This window comes from Lucilia cuprina, chromosome 4, assembly GCF_022045245.1.
Source record: "Lucilia cuprina isolate Lc7/37 chromosome 4, ASM2204524v1, whole genome shotgun sequence".
NCBI classification, from domain to species: Eukaryota; Metazoa; Arthropoda; class Insecta; order Diptera; family Calliphoridae; genus Lucilia; species Lucilia cuprina.
Window position 1 is genome coordinate 67,997,122 of NC_060952.1, and position 22,197 is coordinate 68,019,318.

General features: G+C 29.1%; 1 protein-coding gene across 1 annotated transcript in view; it reads left to right on the forward strand.

Moving 5' to 3' along the window:
* Nucleotides 1–15,570: 15,570 nt before the first annotated feature.
* Nucleotides 15,571–22,197, forward strand: part of LOC111680574 (protein unc-13 homolog 4B) — a 54,886-nt gene continuing 48,259 nt past the window's right edge. Inside the window, exons 1-2 of the mRNA XM_023442240.2 lie at nucleotides 15,571–15,700; nucleotides 15,898–16,001. Coding sequence (XP_023298008.2) covers nucleotides 15,919–16,001 — 83 coding nt within the window. The 5' untranslated portion in view covers nucleotides 15,571–15,700; nucleotides 15,898–15,918. The remainder of the gene's footprint in view (nucleotides 15,701–15,897; nucleotides 16,002–22,197) is intronic.

A 22,197-nucleotide genomic window follows, 5' to 3' on the forward strand; every position in this document is an offset into this window, starting at 1 on the left:
GTTAAATTGACAGTTTTCAGACATAATATCTACCAATTAAACATAACCGGTGGTTGAGATAACAGGCCTTAAAATATATAAAGTTTTATTTCGTATGATTATAACGGTTTTGTGATTAAAACATGCATGTTCCGAATTTTAAAATCCACTTATTAAAATATAATTAATATAAACATTAATATCACGATGAAAAGCTACATAAAAAACGTTTATATATCTAGACATAAATCTCTCCTCTTAATTTTATAATATACATATTAAATGCCTGTACAAGACGACAAAAATGCGACAATTTGTTAAAAAAAATTCGTGTGCTTATGATGGCGCACACAAAAATGCAAGATATCCTTAATCGATTTTTATCCTTTCAATTCTTTAAAGTTTCCAATTTCTTAACTTTTTATTATAGAGATAAAGAAACTAGGTTCCACAATATCAAATTTCACTTTCGTGAGAAGGGTATATATAAGTTAGTCATTTCGTTTGTAATTTCTATAATATAATTTTCCGATCCTATAAAGTATATATATTCTGGATCCTTATTGATAGCGGAGTCGATTAAGCCATGTCCGTCTGTCTGTTGAAATCAGTTTTTAGAGGACCCCAGCTATCGGCGAATCTTATCGATCTATCGATCCGAATCTTCAATAATTCTGTTAGACATGCTTTCGAGAAGATCGCTATTTAAAATCAGCAAAATCGGTCGGTAAATAACGGAGATATGAGCAAAAATCCGAGACAATCTCTGAAAATTTTATCAAAAAATGTCATATTTTTTATGCTTTGTTAAATAAGCAACAACAACACTGTATATTAGAAAACGATATACACGAGTGTGTAGATGTATGTACATATATGGTTTTATTCAGCTGTGTGTTTTTGTTTTGTGAGTTCTCTTCGTATATTTGGATGTAGGTTGGTTTTACTTATTGCGTTGTTTATTTTGTTTTTCTGTGTTTTTTGTTATGTATGTTTAGTTAAATGTCTGTTGGTTTTAATACAATATGGTGAAGGGTATATAAGATTCGGCACAGCCGAATATAGCACTCTTACTTAAAATTAATTTTATTAATTAATTGATTGAGATAAGTATATATTGGTTTGGTTGGTGTGTGAAAAATGGTGTTTTTTCTATTTGTTAAATAATGTTTATTTTTTTCTTTATGATTTTTAGATAAAAATTTGCGTGTAATTTGCTGGCCCTTTTGAAGAATGGATGTTAACTATTTTTCCTGATGATTTCTAGTTTTAGATATTGTTTTTCTAAATTGGTTTTCTTTTATTTTTCACCATAATTTTCTTCATAACCAATTTGAAATTGAAAATCACTGAACACTAAGAAGTGAAACGCTGTCATTTTTTTACAACAACAACGTTACGCTCTTCTCACAGACGAGTTCTGTGTAACTCCAACACATATGTAAAAAACTTACTCTCTCTCCAAACTTCAAAACTTTGTCGCGAAAATTCGTGGCTTATAGAACTTGAAATTATTTTTTATCACTTTACGTTATATTTTATTATTTTTTTGCACACTTTAAATATATTTAATAGCCCGACAAGATTTAATTTTTTACAAACGACAAAAAAATATTTTTTATATTTTTGACATTTAATTTGTTGTTGAAATTAAAACGAAAAAAGAACAATGTTGTAAATTTTCGTATGGTACAAGAAAAAAATATTTCAACTAACTTAATTATTATTTCAATATTGCAGATTAAAAAGCAAAGATACGTTCATATATAATGTTTATAGATAAATTATATTGCAAAATATTTAAAGAAATCTTCTAAAATATAAATTCAAATGAAATAATTTTTTTTTTTAAATTTTTAAATCCGATTTTTTGCAACTATGTTGGCTTGAGAATTCTACTAATACATTCTTAGAGTTAGGTACCGACTGACAGTAGACTTAGGTACTTTTTGACAGCGTTTCACTTCTTATTTATTCTTTGTTGAAAATAAACCAAAAAATAGGTTTCATAATACATGAACCAAAATTTGTTCTAAAAAGGCGATTGTGATATCATATTTTACTATTGAAAACGATATTGTTGCAATATCTTATTTTATTTTTTTTTTTCAAGAAAAAAACTAGCGAAAACGATATCATAAAGAAGGGTACCATTTAGCACGTAAATACTATCGTTCACGATACGAGAACGACAATCACTTATGATAGTTTTTATTACCTAAGTGATATCGTTTCGATATCGTTATAGTGGTTTATTGGGGCAGCACAAAAATTGCCAGGTTATTCCATGTAGGTTCGGAGAGAGCACCTTAATCGACCTAAACCTTCATATAGGAAGGTCCTTATAAAAAACGGCAATGATGCGAGAGTTATTCCCCAACTTAGACCTGAATTACGACTTCAGAATTTTTTAATATTTTTGTATTTCATATGCGTTTTTATATAAAATTGAAAAAATGACGAAATTCTGAACAAATATAGAATACTAAATAAAATACAGAACATTTTCACGTTTTTTTTAAGCAAAGAATAATTTATACAGAACAGGTCTCTAAAATACAGTAAAGTTCTGTATATAATAGAACGTCTGGTCACCGTACTTATAGTTAAGCTGTACCTGCGATTTGAATTCTGAGAATTTCGCGAAAAACTATTTTTGTACCCTACATCACTTTAGTGGTGAGGGTGTATTGGATTTGTATTTGTGGTGATGTTGTGGTTGTGTTAATATAATATTGGTCCTATACCCACCTTATAGTATACCGATCGGTTCAGAATCATTTTCTGAGTCATATACATGTCCACAATTTTATTTAACAATAAATGACTTAAGTATATCTGAGGCAAGGTACAATTCAACTTAAATGCTTTATTATGAAAACTAAATCACGTATTATTCGTATATAGCTGTAGGTTATTATATAGTCGGCCTCGCCCGACAATAACTTCAACCAAATCCTTACGTACTCAAATTTGGACCTGTCAAAATAATAGCACCAACATAATAAATTATTAAAACCATTAAAGGTATTTTCAGACTACAATACTGAATATTAATACTTGTCAAAAAATCATGTACAATTTCGTGGTCTTTCATATTTGACTATATTATACGAAACACAAAAATTAGAATCGAATGTTTTTTTTGCTAAAAATTGTTTTAAGGGGTAACTATCAACGGAATGGATATATTTTGGACCATTTGGTCCACCATTTTGGGGCATTTATACCATCTTTTCATATAATATCATTAAAAATACGATTTTTGCCCATATTTGCCATTTTTTCGCTTTTTCCGGAGATGAAACCAAAATTTAATATTGGGATTTAATAGATTCCTTCAGATATCTAAAAATAATAATTTTTGTTATAAGGATTTGTTTTTAAACATTCCATGATATATTTTTGGTATCGTTCTTCTGTTGAATTATCTTGATCTTATGTCCCTTTTTCGTACCACTAGGATCGATATTTTCCGACAAAGTTGGCTAATATATATTATTGTAGATATTAGCGCTAATATATTTTAAATTTTCAAGACATCGTAGCGGTATACAACTCCAAAACATGCCTTAACAAAACGTCATCCTATACAGTAGATTTTAGTACTTTTTAGTACTTACAACTTATAACATTCACAATTATGTTGCCCAGTAAAACAACATTGTATATCCAAAATTTTGGATTTATTTTTATCATAATATTTAAACATATATCAATATTTTTGAATTAGACCATAATGATATGGTGACATTCAGCCTAGAGGCCATTGGTTATAAAAAGAATGATTCCACTATATTGAATGGCCTTTTTGCGAGGCATGCTTTAGAATTGTACACCTCCACAATATAATGAAAATTTAAAATGTATAACAGCTGATATCTAAAACAATATATAGAAGACAAGTTTCCCCGAAAATTTTTAACTCTAGCATTATAAAAATGGACTTGAGTTCCAATAAATTGAATTAGCGATAGAAGAATGATTCCAATAATATATCTTGGAAGGTTAAAATACAGATTCTTGTAACAAAAAATATTATTTTTGGATAACCCAAGGGGTATATTAAATCCCAATAACAAATTTTGGTGTTATCTCTGGGAAAAAGGAGAAAAAAATACAAATATTGCCAAAAATCGCCATCTTATAATAAATTTATAATAAACTATTCCACTCGCTGCAATGGAGAGACTTATTTCTAAAGGGAAAACATAATCCCGATAAGAAATATTGTGGGATGTTTAAATAAAATGATTACAAATTATCATATCTTACAAATTAAAATCGATATTGATGGACTTCAAACCGGTAATTTTTGTTAAATGATTAGAGGCATAGTGCGATAAATTAAAATAACTCCAATTTTTTTGTAACTGGAAAAAATATTAAAAGATTTATCTGCTAAAAATTACTGAATATATATCCAGGTGACCATTGAAACACATTTTAAATGGTTACAGTTCAAGGAAAGTAACAAGGATGTAATAACAATGTAAAAGTATGTTAAAAGCCATTTAGATTATAAGTTGAAACAGGTACATTATTTTATTTTTTAGAAAGGGTTTTTGATCTTTTATTAAAAGCCCTACAAAGTCAAAAAATATTGTAAAAATATTAAAATAGATCGCAAAATATGGCTGTTTTTTACATTACACATATATGTTCAATTCACAATCGATGTTGTAGCGTTGTATGTCAGCAGCTGCTACAATAGTCATAACAATGTTGTTGATATTTTCTATGCAAAAGCTCCATTTTTTCATATGTTTTTCGAATGTTGTAAGAAATTTTAGTGTTGCCAATTGTTTATTTCAACATATAAACAAAAAATCAAACGATTTTAGCATAAAAAACGATAAAGTGGTAACACTGAAATCAAAAAAAAAAAAATAAAATTTTATTAAAAACAGTTTATTTGTTAGTTTAAAATGTGGAATAAAGAAAATAAAAGAATTGAAAATTCAAAGAAATTAATTTGGTTTATTTCGCATGTTTAATTAATTTAATATTTTTGATTTATCTTTTGACATTGTTATGTGTATTTGTTTTGATTGTTTTTTTTTTTTTCATTGAGAACATAAACTTATGACTTGCTGCAAAGATCTGTTAACAATTCACTGTTACTACACTTTAAAGGGCATTCAGACGATCACACTTTACGTACGACAAGTCTAATGAAAAAGTAAAATGAAATTCCATCCGTATATTAAAAAAGAGAATAAAAGTCGTATGATTTATATATTTTGTGTTTACACGATTGGTATAAAACAGTAAAAAAGTCAGATGGCAACAGCTGTTTCACTTTTTTATATGTGTTTACATAAAAATACATCCCTGATCTAATGCGACCTGCTTGTTTTTTGAATCATTTCAAAAAATTAAGAGAGCCTTACGACTGTCAAATTTTTCATCTGAATTCTCTCTCAATGTGTGATGGTTTCATTACATATTGCGTTTAGACGATCCCATCCGTGCTCTTCTACACAAAATTTTCACAGATCATATTACTTGTGTGATCGTGTAAAGCCGGCTTTAGTAGGTACAATATACAACTTGACAATAAAGCCGCTGTAATTGAGAGGCCTGCCAAAACATACGAACATACGAAATTTTTTACTTTATTCATATGGGAGGTGCTAAGCCCCCATTAATTAATGTCTAAGTCCTTCATGTAGAATTTTAATATTCTACCAATATGGTAGATCTTTCAGAGATTAGGTCTGTTCGCGTACTCGATAATTTGTAACAATTTGCAACAATTGTTACTGGATTCCTTTCGCGTTCCGAGAGTTTCAGATTATTGATTTAATCAATTGCAATTTGGGGATTATTGTCAACTGTGAAACGTTTCGGGCGTTTTTTAAGAAAGCTCTGAAAAATATTTAAAATTGTAAAAAAAGAAAAATTATATTTGAATTTTTTTTTGTCCAAATTATTAATTGGACAAATTTTATTTGTGGCTGCGGAAATAAAATGGAAAAGGATCCATTACTTTCCAAAATTTAAGGACCTCCCAACAATTTAAAAAAAACCCTTTTGTAATGCTAATGATGAGGCCCGCGCATGTCTCAACGACCAGACAAATGTAAAAGAATTATCAAGAATTTCAACCATGGTAAAGAATTTTTAATGCTGTTTTCTCAAGTCAATCATCATCGACAGATTTAAATGAAAACTCTCAAGAATCGCAAGATTCCAACAACATAAAGATTTTAGAAATTATTAAAATTCCAGAAAAAAACCTATATGGATCATGAGATATTCTCAGTTTCTTCATTAAAAGAAGAATTTCAAACTATCAATAACAAAAAAAAAAAAGAAAAATTCAAGGTGACGTAAAAATTGATTTGTAAAAATGTATATTTAAGTATTTTATTAAGACAGATGATAATATTAATCGTACAAATATTAATCGTACTGAATTGTTAGGCTTAAAGTATATAAGTAGTGTCATGGGAATGAACAAAGCTAGTACACAATGTTTGAGGTGCCAACGATGGGGCCATTATTCTCAAAATTTTAGTCGTTCATTCTCTTGTGTGAAGTGCAATAATAAGCATGGTCCCGGCAGATGAATATAAAATGAAGTATATTTTAGAAAGAAGTCAAATCAGGAGGCAAACGATAGAAAACGTTCGGTAACTGAAAATGTTGCAAGGGGATTGAATACATAGAATGATATTACTGCAGATAAACCTTTTTCAAGTTTATTCAATAACCTTAGAGGATAAAATAATAATAATTTAATGAGAAATTATATATCGATGTCAAGAGATCAAGCTTGAGTTTATTTAAAGATATTCAAAATGTCTATGGTCCGTAGTTCTCTGAATTCCTACATATAGGAAGAAGAATTGAACTGTACACAATATTAAATAAATTAAACATTGAAATAGCTTTTTTACAGGAAATACATGTGTCTCCGGATACAAATGTTTATTTTGATAATTATATTTTTTTAAAGGACGACAGTACAATAGGTGTCGGTATTGCTGTTAGAAAATCGCAGTCTGTTTCAAAAGTAATATTCCAAATTTGAGTTTTCTTTGACGGTCAATTTATTTTCAGTCCAAATGTAAGCGCCAAATAATGTGTGAAGGTGACGACTTAAACGCGAAATTTAATACTTCTGTTAAATTTATATCTGAAATTAACTCAAAAGGACTGAAAATTATAGTAGGAAATATATTTTATTCGATAAAGTAAAGAAATTGCTATAAATAAAATACAACAGGCAGAAATATTAAAAAGGAATATTCAATATTATTTCGAATCAAATCGACAGATAGAAATTCACATATATTTAATGAGAATTTAAAGGAAATAAAGGAAGGGCCCGGGGCTTATTAGTTAATTTTTCAGATAATATGAAATAGAAAAAATTCTTGTGTTAAAAAAGTTTCAGTTGATTGTATTGAAGTTGCAGAAGTACATAGATTCTACGCATTGAGAGAACATTTTATTACAGTTTATAAAGGTTCTCCACCAAACAATCATTTATAATAATGTGTTAAATAATTGTTATTTTACAGGTACTTGGAAAATTCCGATTCATTGACAGTTTTAGACCAATTTTACTTCTTTCAAATCTGGGAAAGCTATTTGAGAGGGTTATTAGGGACAAATTGGATATTATTTTAAGTGAGGAGTATATACCTTAAGGTCAGTTTGGATTAATGAGAGGATATTCAACGCTGCTCTTTTAAAATTCCATACTGATGTAGTACAAAATTTGAGAAAAAGTCATTCAAAAGTAAAGCTTAAAGGCCCAAATAGACTACACATGCGGCTTAACAAACATACTTTCTTCATTCCAACACACACTACACAAGCAATCACCGATTTGTTCACGTTTTTTGTGGGCTTGCAAAGATACTGATGTAAATTTACCTTCAAAATGTAAATGTTGTAAAAAAATATTTATAAATATAAACAATACAAACGAATTGACAAAAATTCAATATATTTGTGTAAAAATCATTTGCATGCACAAACGTAAAATACTTGTAAGTTTGTCAAGTTGCTTGTGTAGTCTATTTTGCCCATAAGAAATGCTTCTGGAAAGTGTAAATATACAGTTGTCCTAGAGAGCAAAAATTTAAAACTATCATTAAACGGTTCTGAAATCATTTTTAAAGACAGGATAAATTTTAACAAACTCTTAAAATTTAATAATCATGTTGAAAAAACTAATCGTGTCAAAGGCACTTTTTCAAAATAATTTAATAGTAAATTTTTGCAGGTTAGGACTAAATTAAAGTTATTCAAGTTTAGCATAATACCAATTCTTCTTTATGCATTTCCTATATGATTTGCCATTTTAAAAACTATGATGAGGAAATTGGAAAATTTCAAACGTCACATATTACGAAGGTGCATAGAAAAGAATTATAAAGAATTTTACATAAACAGAACAATGAAATTTCTGGTCTTAACTTCTACTCACATATCACTCACGGAATACGTAGAGCATAATTTTTATACCCTCCACCAACATCAGTAGTGATAGAGGGTATATATAAGTTTGTCATTCCGTTTGTAACACTGAGAAATATTCATCATCATCAATATATTCTTGATCCTTATGAGTCGATCTAGATATGTCCGTCTGTCTGTCTGTATAAAACACGCTCTCATTAAAACTAAGCAATGGAACTCAAAATATACATAATTATTCTTAGCAGTTTGGTATTGAAATTTAACAAGATCGGTAAAATAGTTTTAGAGTTATGAGTAAAAATTTAAGACACCTCGAAAAAAATGGCGAATTTTCACATACTTATTTGTACTTTTTACAAAAACTACTGCAGACAGACTGATGAATTTTGTCAGAGATAGAACTTTTGATGCAAGGATCACCATTGATAAAAACCGGAAAAATCGGTTCACAATTTCATATATCTCTGATACAAATGTACGTATTGCCAGAAAATGTGTTTTTAGGTAATAACTTCCGAATAGAACGTCGATATTTTCACAAAATTTTATAAATTAAAGTTAGAAATCATACCAAGGAAGAATTTTTTCCATCGGTCCATATTTGGTCATAGCTCCCCTCCCGAAAATCACTTAAACGCGCATAACTCATTAGTAAATGAAGATATCCATATAAAATTTGGTACAAGTATTGCTCATATTCACAGAAATATTATTGTGAAAATTTTTTCCTATATGGTTCAAGGTCCCCACCCGAAAATGACCTAAAACTACATAACTCATTAGTAAATGAAGACATTCATATAAAATTTGGTATAAGTATTGCTCACATATATAGAAATATTACTATAAAAGTTTTTTCGTGTGACACATGTATACATGCAAATTATTAAATATCGCTAAAGTATATCTTAGGATGCTATAAAAATATAAAAGAAATCTTAGGGTTTTTCTACTTAAGACATGAACAAATCAAAATTTTATCGCGCATACGCTTAGGCCATACATATGTGACACACAACTTTGTTTTTAACCGGGAATCATCATCAGTCTGTCCAAAATGTGGTTTAATCTCTCTGTGGATCACATTATTTTACATACAAATATTTGCAAGATATCAGATATGACAATTTTGGATCTTCCAACCTCAGGGAGTTACCAAAAACACCGTTGTTTGACAACATATTGAAGATAAATTAATTTATAACCAGAACTGGATTTATTATTTAATTTTAATATATGTATGCTGAATTAATTTTGTGAATTTGTATTTTGAATGACTCATTGCTTTCCCATTTTACTTTTTTATTATGGAAAAAATGTTTATTATAACGAGTAATTTAGTTTTATAAAAAGAATTAATATATAAGTTATTTTTGATGATAATCGATTTGTTGAATACCTTAAAAGCCGATAGTCTTAGTAGCAGGACGACTACAACTATAACCAGTCTCATTTTTCATGTGATTAACCATAGGAGTACTTATTTCGAATTCTATATTAATAGCTACACTAGAGGAGTATTTTTTTTATTTTTTTGTCATTCTATTGTCTTTGAGTTATTCTGTGTTACAGCAGTTTAACGAATCTTCAACACATATATTGAGTTTTTCCTGTATATTTCTCATGAAATGTTTAAATACTTTTGAAAATGTTGATTTATTCATTAAATAATAATCACAGATCAACAAATAATAGGTAAAATATTAATAATTTAGTTTTATGAAAAGAATTAATATATAAGTTATTTTTGATGATAATCGATTTGTTGAATACCTTAAAAGCCGATAGTCTTAGTAGCAGGACGACTACAATTATAACCAGTCTCATTTTTCATGTGATTAACCATAGGAGTACTTATTTCGAATTCTATATTAATAGCTAATTAATAGCTAATAGGTGAAGGGTATAAAAATAAAAAAAATACTCCTCTAGTGATTTTTTTTATTTTTATACCCTTCACCTTCGTGAGAAGGGTATATATAAGTTTGTCATTCCGTTTGTAATTTCTATAATATAATTTTCCGACCCTATAAAGTATATATATTCTGAATCCTTATAGGTAGCGGAGATGATTAAGCCATGACCGTCTGTCTGTCCGTCTGTCTGTCTGTCTGTATGTTTGTTGAAATCAGTTTTTAGAAGACCCCAGATATCTGCGAGATCCGAATCTTCCATAATTCTATCAGACATACAAAAAAATGGGCATAAAACAAGCAACAAACATTCAAAAATATAGAAAGTATCCAAGCACTTACCCTTAAATCTGGATTCAATTCTAGTATTATTATTCGACAATTTTATTATTTTTACGTACTATAAAGCGTACATGTGATTTTCTCTTTTATTTTTTCTAGAACGAAACGAACAAATATCTTATTATTTTTTAAGTATATTTAATTTTTTTATTTTTATGATTTGGCTCGCGGTTTGGATTTTATTTATTTTTTAAAAGGATTTTCAATCCTTAGCAATTTTTTGTTTAACCTCTTAATTCCTTTTCCAGTAATTTAAAGATTTAATTTTATTCACATTCAATTTTTAATTCTCATTTTGCTTTTATAATATTCTACGAAATTTTATTTTTAATATATTATTTCAATTTAAGCTTCATATTTTTTATATATTTTTTTAATTTCTTTCATTTTTGTTTAAATTTCTTAACTTATGGCTTTACATTTTTCATTTTTAATCTTTTGCTTTTTTATTTTTTATATTTATTTTATTGCAATTCAATTATTTTTTTTCTTTTATGGAATTTTTTTATTATTATTATTTTTTTTTGAGTGCTTAATCTTTATTTTATTATGATTTATTGTATTTAATTATTGCCGTAGATGGAGTATCGCGTTATCCTTTTTCGAACAGTATTTGCTTCAACATATACTGCCGTACTAAGGCACGGTGAATCTCACCCTGTGAACCTTCACAACCTTTACCCTATTACCAGGCGAAAAGAGTTAGCACCAACCCCACTCAGTAGTGCAGGTTCTTAAGTTAACTGCAACTTGCAAGGATGTTTTCCGAAGCACTCTTTAGCCCTCTGTAATCTTCACAATTAAGGAAAGGTTGTTTCGAAGGAAAGTTGCACATTTTTCCAGAGGACTCTATTATTATTTATTTTGTGACAAAAAAAATTTTTTACGCACTGGAGGGCCTGATTTCAGGATCGCAGCACGCTGGGCTACTTAAGAGCCCATATTGGTCACTTTTTATATTGTTATTGCACTTTTTTCCAACACACGTACGTAACTTCCTAACTAAGAGAATGAGAGCTTGGAAGTTTTTTGATGGAGTTACACATAGAGAAATCTTTGTTGTTAAACATAAAGATATGTTCTTGTTCGCCGAAAGTTATTTCTGCATATGAGAATGCTTGATATTTAATTTTAATCTTAAAATATATCGTGAAAAATTATCAATTAATACGTAAAAAAATTTATTTGAAAAATACCTAACGATCATTTTCATTTTCAGAATCTTCCATAATTTATTTACTTTTATTTGCATAGAGTATATATTAAGTTTCATTTTGTATCTAAAATTGCAAATAGATACATTTCCGAGAGCAATGTTCAAAAATAATACGTCGTGTTTAAATTTTTTCCAATCATATTCATAAAAAAACAGAAATTTTAATGTTCTTTTGTTACTTATAATACAGTACACTGTAAAGTAGTGAAGTCACTACACTAAAAACAGTAAAAATTTTACACATTTTTCTTTCAGTGCATGAAATGCAAAAACACATTGTGTTGTCGCCCACTGTAAATATAATAGGGTCGGAAAATTATTTTATGTAACTTTCAAATCGAATGACAAACACATGTATTTAGACTTCTCACGATGGGGAAGGTATAATAAAATAATATATAGTGTGGTGGTTCGAAACCAACCATGTGTTGGTACCCGTTAAATTTTACTAACTCCCGTTTATCGCCATCTATTGACAGATAATGTTAACTAACAAATAGTGTTGGTTAACATTATTATGTTAGATATATTGCCTACTTTTAGGGAACTCTACAGTACGTGTGAAAATGTTACCAGCATTTTTTTATTTATGCAACAATCTCCAAAAATGTATATTTTTAAATTGGGATTCATTTGTAGAAAAACAAACAAAATATGAAAGATTATAATAAAAATGTATGAATGAAGCATTTAATTTGTTCTTTCCACTAATTCTGAAATATTTTTATAGTTTGTTGCTAAGATATGACACTTTTTACAAGAGGTTTTTGTGGGGTAAGGGCGAATATGAACTTATCCTTAAAATTTTGGTAGGTATAAGAATTTAGGACTACATTGTTATTTAGGAATAATTTCATCGCGTTATTAGTGTTTATAAATTAATTTTTATCTTCAAGTATTTTTTTGATTTTGTGTGTGCTAGGGTCAAATGACTTCCGTTTAAACCGAAAATTGGTAGTGTCATTTGAACTTTTATTTAATTATGTTTTTTTTCGATTTCTGTTAAGATACTAAAACTTATAAGATCAAAAGCTCTATTAGGGTGGTACAGTTGAATGGGGCCTATGAGAAATAATAATAATAATAATAATAATAATAATAATAATAATAATGGTATACAAACATTAGCACATATTAAATTAATATATTATGTTAATATGTCAGCAGATGCTGCAATATCCATAAGAATATTGTTGATATTTTCTATGCAAAAGTCAATTTTTCTATTGATTTTAGAATGCACCTACGAAAATTTTTCTATTGATTTTAGAATGTTGTAAAAAAATTTTAAAAAAATGATTAAAAAAGAAAATAAAAAAATTTTAAATTTATAAAAAATTATTTGGTTTATTTTGCTTGTTTAATTAGTATGTTTTGATTTTTTTTTTCACTGAGAACATAAACTTATATTATAACTTACTGCAAAGATCTGTTCACAATCACTGTTACTACACGTAGTTGTTTTACTCGTTGTTTTACTCACAAAACTACTGCTTTGTTATTTAATCGTGCCCCCAATAATGGTTTTCACATAAAAGGTATTTTTGTGTGTGTGTAGAAAACAGTCGCTATCGCGTAATTCAATAAAAAATGCAAATAAAACGTTATAGCATATTAATAAAAACAAGTAAGAGTTCCATATTCGGCTGTGCCGAATCTTATATACCCTTCACCATGATGTGTTTAAAGCCTTTTGTACCTTTTTAAGAACGAAAAAGTACCAAAAAGTCCCCATCTATGGGTCCTCAGTTAATCCGGGCCATACAAACTTAATTACATGTTCCTAGGTTCAATATTGTAGAAATTGTAAAAAGTACCTTTTGAAGAACGAAAAAGTACCAAGAAGTCCCCTTTTACTGGTTCTCACTTAATCCGGGATATACGAACTTAATAACATGTTTCTAGGTTCAATATTATAGAAATTTCAAAAAGTACCTTTTGAAGAATGAAAAAGTATCCTTTCATGGGTCCTCACTTAATCCTGGCCATACATACTTAATTACATGTTTCTAGGCTTAATATCGTAGAAATTGCAAAAAGTACCTTTTGAAAAACGAAAAAGTACCAATAAGTCCCCTTTTATGGGTCATTACTTAATCCGGGCCACACATACATAATTACATGTTTCTAGGTTTAATATCGTAGAAATTGCAAAAAGTACCTTTTGAAAAACGAAAAGGTACCAAAAAGTCCCCTTGTAGGGGTCCTCACTTAATCCGGGCCATACATACTTAATTACATGTTTCTAGGTTCAATATTGTAGAAATTGCAAAAAGTACCTTTTGAAGAACGAAAAAGTACCAAAAAGTCCCCTTTTATGGGTCCTCACTTAATCCGGGCCATACATACTTAATTACATGTTTCTAGGTTCAATATTGTAGAAATTGCAAAAAGTACCTTTTGAACAACGAAAAAGTCCCCTTTTATGGGTCCTCACTTAATCCGGGCCATACATACTTAATTACATGTTTCTAGGTTCAATATTGTAGAAATTGCAAAAAGTACCTTTTGAAAAACGAAAAAGTACCAAAAACTCCCCTTGTTTGGGTCCTCACTTAATCCGGGCCATGCATACTTAATTTCATGTTTCTAGGTTCAATATTATAGAAATTTCAAAAAATACCTTTTGAAGAACGAAAAAGTACCAAAAAGTCCCCTTGTATGGGTCCTCACTTAATCCAGGCTCTACATACTTAATTTCATATTTCTAGCCAATAACAAAATATTAGTGCTGCTCTCGCTCTGCTACTCTTGCTCTGCTGCTCTTGCTCTGCTTTGCTTTTGTAAACAAATTACAATAACAATATTTACCGTATTGTTATGTATTTTGTTTTTGTTTTTTGCAGTTTCTGTCTGAGCATGAATAAAAAATCTAAATTTTATATGAAATTTTCAGAGGTTGTCTCGGTTTTTTGCTCATATCTCCGTTATTTATGGACCGATTTTGCTGATTTTAAATAGCGTTCTTGCCGGTCGTATGTCTGATAGAATTATGGAAGATTCGGATCTCGCAGATATCTGGGGTCTTCTAAAAACTGATTTCAACAAACATACAGACAGACAGACAGACAGACAGACAGACAGACGGACAGACAGACGGACAGACAGACGGTCATGGCTTAATCATCTCCGCTACCTATAAGGATCCAGAATATATATACTTTATAGGGTCGGAAAATTATATTATAAAAATTACAAACGGAATGACAAACTTATATATACCCTTCTCACGAAGGTGAAGGGTATAAAAATTTTTAAGTTGTATGTCTTTTGCTTAGACCTGGTCCACACTAGGAAACTTTTGTTGAAAAACTTTTTCTTAATTCTCTTTTGAAGTTTTCTTCAGTTTCTATGTGTGGAAACACATAGAATGTGACTAAACAATTTTAACATGATTGTGCATATTTATGCATAGTTTTATCTCTTTATTCGATTTAATTTTCGTTATTGTTGCAAAGATGTTAAGTAACGCGTTTATTGTTATTGTTAAAGATTAATTTTTATGTTTTTTTTTAAACCATAGTTTTAATGAAAATAATAAAATCACACAGATAATTTTTTTATAATAAATACGTATTTATTTTTTTAAGTTATACCCCTAATGCATGTATTTATACATTAGTATATATATGTGTATGTATATATGGATGTATAAATAGTAAAATTCGCGTCGTTTTTGTGTCGGCGGCGGCTGCTGTTCGGTACGAGCAATTTTAAGTCTTTGGAGAAACTCGATGTTGTCTTAACTTTAGTTCTCTTTATATTGTGAATACGCTGGTTACGTGTTTGTTTTTATCGTTTTGTGATAGATGTATGCTTAAAAATTACATAGATTTTATAATAATTAAGAAATGCTATGCCTATAAAACAACTGAAAAAAATAGAGTTTTAAAAATAAACAAATATAAAACTTCATTCAAAAACTTATTTAGTACAAACGTTCTTGTAAACTTACATTTAATTCAATTAAATACCTTTTTACCTAATAACTATTTTCTATCCTTAAAGGAGAAAAGTGAAATCATCAACATGAATGAGGAAAAAATGTGGAAGAATTTCTACGAGAAGTTACAGGAAGGAAAAATGAATCCTCAAACTGAGCATGAGTGCAAGTAAGTACATAAAAAGACCTACATATATTAAGAGAAATTATCTTTCTTGCCACTTGTCAAACAATCGTTATCATATTACTCATAATTTGCAAGGTGATAGCATTAGGGCCTTTTCCATTACATTTTTTTTTAATGGTGAATGTCAGCAACTATTTATAAACAATAAACAGCTGAGCTCGTCATACTACCTTATAAATGCCATCTGACTCATATTAAATAGAAGGTGTTAAAAAGAAAGCAACAAAAATATAATTTCTCTAACATCAGGGATGGTACACTAAATCATTAAGAATCTGTTATTTAAATCAAATTTTAGAAATTTGCATGCTATTACATAGCTCAATATTATTAAAACCTACATTAGGTGTTTACACATATTGCGTTAATATTAAATATTAATAATTACAATTAAATAAAGTTTTCCGTCTCTGTAATTAAAACAGTCATTCGTCTACAGGTTAGTATTAAAAGTTTTTAAATTTGTTTGTAACTACATCGTATTTGTGTTTAATCATAACATTTTAGATTAAATATCAAAAAAAGTTATAATCAATATAAATACTGTTAAATTTTATTAATAATCTTAATCCAAGGTTATCGTTTAAACGGTGAATATTCTGCCGGTTAAAACAATTTTTGTATGAATACCGTCAATATGTCGTTACGATAAAAAAATAAACAACCATTGAAAAAATAGGGTTAAATATTAAGAATTTTAAATAGTTTTTGTTTTTAAATTTAACTTTGTTAGTTGTGTAGTGTATTACATTTATCATCTTTGCCGACAACATTTTTTTCACATTACCCTATATACATATGTATGTATGTACTTGTAAGATTCTAAATTTGTTTCATGTTATTTGCTGTTAGTCAGCGGCATGAGTAAACAATAAATTCTATTCAAAAATCCGGTTTTCTCTCATTATACTCTTACATTCTGCATAATCGTATAGGTATGTAAGTATTTTTTGTTGAGTATTTTCATTCCACATTTAAGAAATAAATACACAGTGATCAAAAAACTCTCTATGTACACAAAAATGTATGAATGTACATATGTATTAACTACATGTATAGAAAGCCAAATAAAATAGAAATAAAAAATAAACAAATGTTTTGTCTACAAATTTGACATAATTACTCTAGACAGGTCGTGATGTTTCAAACAGTTAACAGGGGTATTCGCTGCGTTATTCATTGGGTTGGTTGAACAAAATTGTTTATTCATATTAATTTAAATTGTTGTTGTAGGAGTTACTCTATTTAAAAACAATGGTATGGAAGTCTGCTTGACATACGAGTTAAAATAAGAGCTGTTCAAGGACCACCGTCTTGTAATGTACATCTTCCGCCTAAAACTAACTACACCGACAAACGTAAAGCAGGACTTAATATGGATGTGACTCTCTTGCTGAAGAATGGCCAAAAATCCAGGCTCAATTTTAAGACGGTGCTAAAGAGCATTTATTTTATAGAACATTCCGAAACAAGCAATTTTGATTTTCTGCTAGAGAGAATCCAGGTTATAGAACATCGTAAATAAGCAATTGTTATCTTACAATACATGGCATGGGTTTCTTTTAAGTAGAAATGACAAAATTAGGCTCAGTGCAGCCAGAACTAGACTGGAAAAAGTAGCGCTAAGAGAGCCCGATTGTGGCTATGGTGAAATAACTAGAAGTAAAATTAAATCATAACTTTTTGGGGAGCTATAATTTCTCCTGGAATTGAAATACTTTATAGTTAAACAGCAATACAAAGTTACTAATTTATCAAGATATGGTGCATTCGCATTTAACTTATTTCTCTGCGATTTAAATCAATACAATTGGCCACTATATTCGACGCCTAATTTGTTTAAAATGCACACCACAAATATACTTCCATTTGGAGGACTATATAAACAGATATTATTAATGTATGTGCATAAAGCATTACAACATAATGGAAATAGAATAATTCAATTCACTTAAAATTTATCCCGGACCTTTGACAAGCCCATAATTTATGTCTAGCGAGATAAAGGCTTGACTTGACAAAGCAATGCATAATATTTTCGAGACCTCAAGAGTACAACCAAATACCAGTCAGTACTCATGTATACTTTCAGTCTCATTGTCTAATACTTCTATCTCAACATGGGGTAATAACTGCATTAGTGATATAAATATATTTCATTACCACTATTTTTTTAGTGGTAGTTAAAAAATGTTTCACTACTACGATTTTTTTTATTGGTAGTTAAATATGTTTCACTACCACTATAGCGATAAAAATAGTCAAAACTCAAAAACTAGTCACTATAGTGGGATTAAGTGGAAACCTTAGTGCACTAAATATTTAATGCAACTCTGGTAGCCAGGAACCCCACGACCTTCCTTCTGCCTTTAGCATCAAGAAAATTATATATATAAAGTATTTATTAATAACCTTCCTTAACATCAGATCATCATGATTTAACGATTTTACTTGTTTATTGGTTTCATCGTTAGTATTACAATGTATTTTATAACTAATATGATACTCCGCTTGTTTATAGTCTTCCAAAACTTCAATGTTACGGATACCCTCCATAAGAACAGAATTAGATGGATTAATGTCTTCTTATTCATTTTTATTTGTGGATGAATTAAAATTTGTATGTTGCAACACTTTTGTTATCGACTGCTTTGTAGTCGGTATCATTGTTGGTATCAGTTGTGGTATCATTAGCATTGTTATTAGTATTTTTAGAGGTATATTTATTTTCAGTGTTGATATTATTGAGTTGTTTTTTATCAAATCATCATGTAAGTGCACAAGAAATTAAAATAATATTGATCTGCCTTTCTTTTCGCAATAACACTAAGAACTTTTGGAACAGGACAGGGTCTAAATAATTATTTTTGTCTTCTTTTTTTCGAAACATCCGTTACAACTACACAAGCATCCAGTACCTTCACTTTCATCATCGCTAGCATTTCTATCTTAATTTTTCATGGCTTCTTCAACACTTGATTAACAACAAAGTGTTGTCGCCATCAAAAAATCCTCCATAGTGCAGACTTCCCGGGGAAATATGAGAAAAACATTAAACAAACCTCTAACTGAATAGAAATCTATATCTGCTATTGTAGATTTCAGAATTGTTAGAACAAAACTGTTGAAGATGCAATTAATCTGCAAGCTATCTCTCGTAATATATATTTTTTCGATTGATTTATTCTACATCCCTTTGGTTCCGTGAAATTCAACGATAATATTCATTCTCAATCTTTACACCATACACCGGCGTATAGAGGACAGATGAAAAAAAATCACCACTACACACACACTATTGGTATTTTTTCAATGAAATTTCACTGAAAAAAATATTTGGCTATTTTCAATTTTGAAGATTAAATTGCACTACTATTAATTGGGAATATTTATAAACAAAATATGATCAATGGACGTAAGAATGATAATTTCTTCACATAAGAAGAACATTTCAAATTAAAATGTACAAAAAAGTATCAAATAAGAATGATTTTATTTACTTTCATTGTTATGCATTCTAGAAAATTATTTAGGGTGTATGTTGTTTTTGGAAATTATGCTCTTGTTTTTGAAGTTGTGTTTTTGTTTTTTCAAATTGCGTTTGCAATTTCTTAAACAAAGCGACATCAACCTACTTTGTTGAATGCTGCCAAGCAACTAAATAAAATATTTGTATTGTTGACGCTCTTCTTGAGAAGTTCGTATGCGATCGTGATGTATACATGTAAACTGCCGAAAATCTTCGTATTCAGAACAATACTAGCGCCGACGTCTGCTTTACACATAGAGAATAACAAGAAATGAATTAAAAAAATATTTGCACTTTTCCTCCTCATGTCCATATTGATAACAACCTATATTAAAAAAAGATAACTGACTTACTGATTCTAAACCTAGAATCATGAAATTTTGATAGTGGATGTCTTTATGGTTATGTTGATCTAAGGGCCAATCTTTAGGCGAAAAATAAGGGATTAAATTAAAATTAATCTTCGAAAGTTGTTTTTAAATATTTAATCAGCTAATTTAAACTTCACCCAGAAATGCAAAAATGTTAACAGCTGATGCAAATAATACAATTTTTATAAAAATAGACATTAAAATGTGTAATATATTTTTTGTTTTAAATTTAAATTTTCATTAATTTTCAGAAATTGTCTTCTTCTTTTTTATATAACATGCATCGTTCTTGATAACAAACAGTGACGTTTTCTTAAATTAACTAATCTTATTATTAATTTGCATTTGATTCCCAACTCAAAAACCCGCTCTAAGGAGAGATTTTTTAAAATTTTTATATTTGGGTGTAAAAAAGGAAAAACGGTTAAACAGGTTTTCTTAATTATCTTACATAATATTAGTGATACAATAAAACTTTTAAATACATCTGTATCTTCTTTTAAAAAGAGTAGATGGTGGTCTGGTACTTAATTTGTTTAATAAATGTAATTTTTTTACCTTTTTTGGGCTTTTATAAAATTGTTAATTTACTCTCATAAAAAAATTTGCACGAATTTTTCTCGCGTGATAATTTTGTATAATATTGAAAGTAAAAAACAGAAATACGAAAAAACTTTTATTCAATTAAATTTTTTATTAAAGTAATAAACATAACAGTGGAACTGCTTTTATCAATGGTTTAGCTCTTACTGGCACTCGTGGAGTTTCTTTCAGTTCTTTAAAAACTCTTTCTGAAGATCTCTTGGAACCTCTTATGGCATTTTTGCAGGCTTTTCTAGGTCTCGTTGAGCTTCTTCCAACTCTTGTAGAGTTTGTTTCGGGTTTGCCTTGAACCTCTTTTGGTATTGAAGCCATTTTTGGCTCTCTTGGATCTCTTTGCTTATTTTGAACATTTTTATTATTTATTTTAATGGAAATCATATTGCCATGGTTTCCATACACTTTTGTACCTTTGATTCAGTAAATCTTCCATTAGAGATTTATATAGAATCTATATCTACCCTTCTATACATCTTTTTATTTTATTCATTACACCCTACATTACTTTAGTGGGGAGGGTATATTGGATTTGTGCTGATGTTTGTAACGCACATTAATATTGGTCCTATACCCAATCGGCTCAAAAGCATTTTAAGAGTCAATTTAGCTTCGTCCATGTAAACCTTGTAATCAAACTATGAAATATTGTACATGATCTTCTATTGTTCCAGGGATGAAGCCTACTGAAAGTGGTTAAGATCGGTCCTTTATTTCACCTAGCCCCCATTCAACTGAACCCCCCAATAGGGCTTGTAAACCTTGTAATCAAACTACAGGTCCCAATTTTGGAGATAATTCAGTGAAATTAGGCACATGATCTTTTGTGGTACCGTAGACGAAGCTTATGGTTAACATCGGTCCATTATTTTACCTAGCCCCCATATATCTGAACCCGCCGAATAGAGCTTTTAAGTTCATAATTATGTTTAATATACTCCCATCAAAATTTCACTTAAATGTTCACAATTTTATTCAACAATAAATGGCTTAAGTATGTATATCTTAGGCAAGGTACAATTCAACTTAAAAGCTTAATTATGGCAACTAAATCACATTATATTTTTGTCAAAGGTGTAGGTTATTATATGGTCGGCCTCGCCCGACTATAATTTCTTATTTGTTTTTAAATATATTTTTTATATGAACATATATTAAATTTATAATTAGCTCTTGCGAATTCAATCTCTGCCGAAGCCAAGATTGACGCTTATATAAATGAACAGTCAACCTTGCCACGGCACAGATTTGATTAGAAGGATCGTGAACGACTGTACGCTTCGTATTGAATGTTTGTAAGGTATTAACAGTTTATTTAAAATTTAGAATCTTAAGAGCTAAATACAAAAATCTTAACAGAAGCTGGAACTATCTATGTGTACTTTCAGCTTTATCAGTGTAATATTTCTTAATTTGTATTTGGTAATAACTGCATCAGTGATATAAATATATTTCATGCCTCAATACTCTAAAATACAATGTATATTGTTTATGAGATACATGTGCATCTTAGAATTATCACACTACGGGTTTTCCTTAAAAACTAAGCTATTACATATTTATTGGTTGTGCAAAAAAACAAATTTAAAATTAATAAAATAAATAAGATATGACGTCAAATTCGGTGTCGTGCACGAAAACGTTGTCAGTGATTTCTTTACTGTACTAACGAATGTTAGAA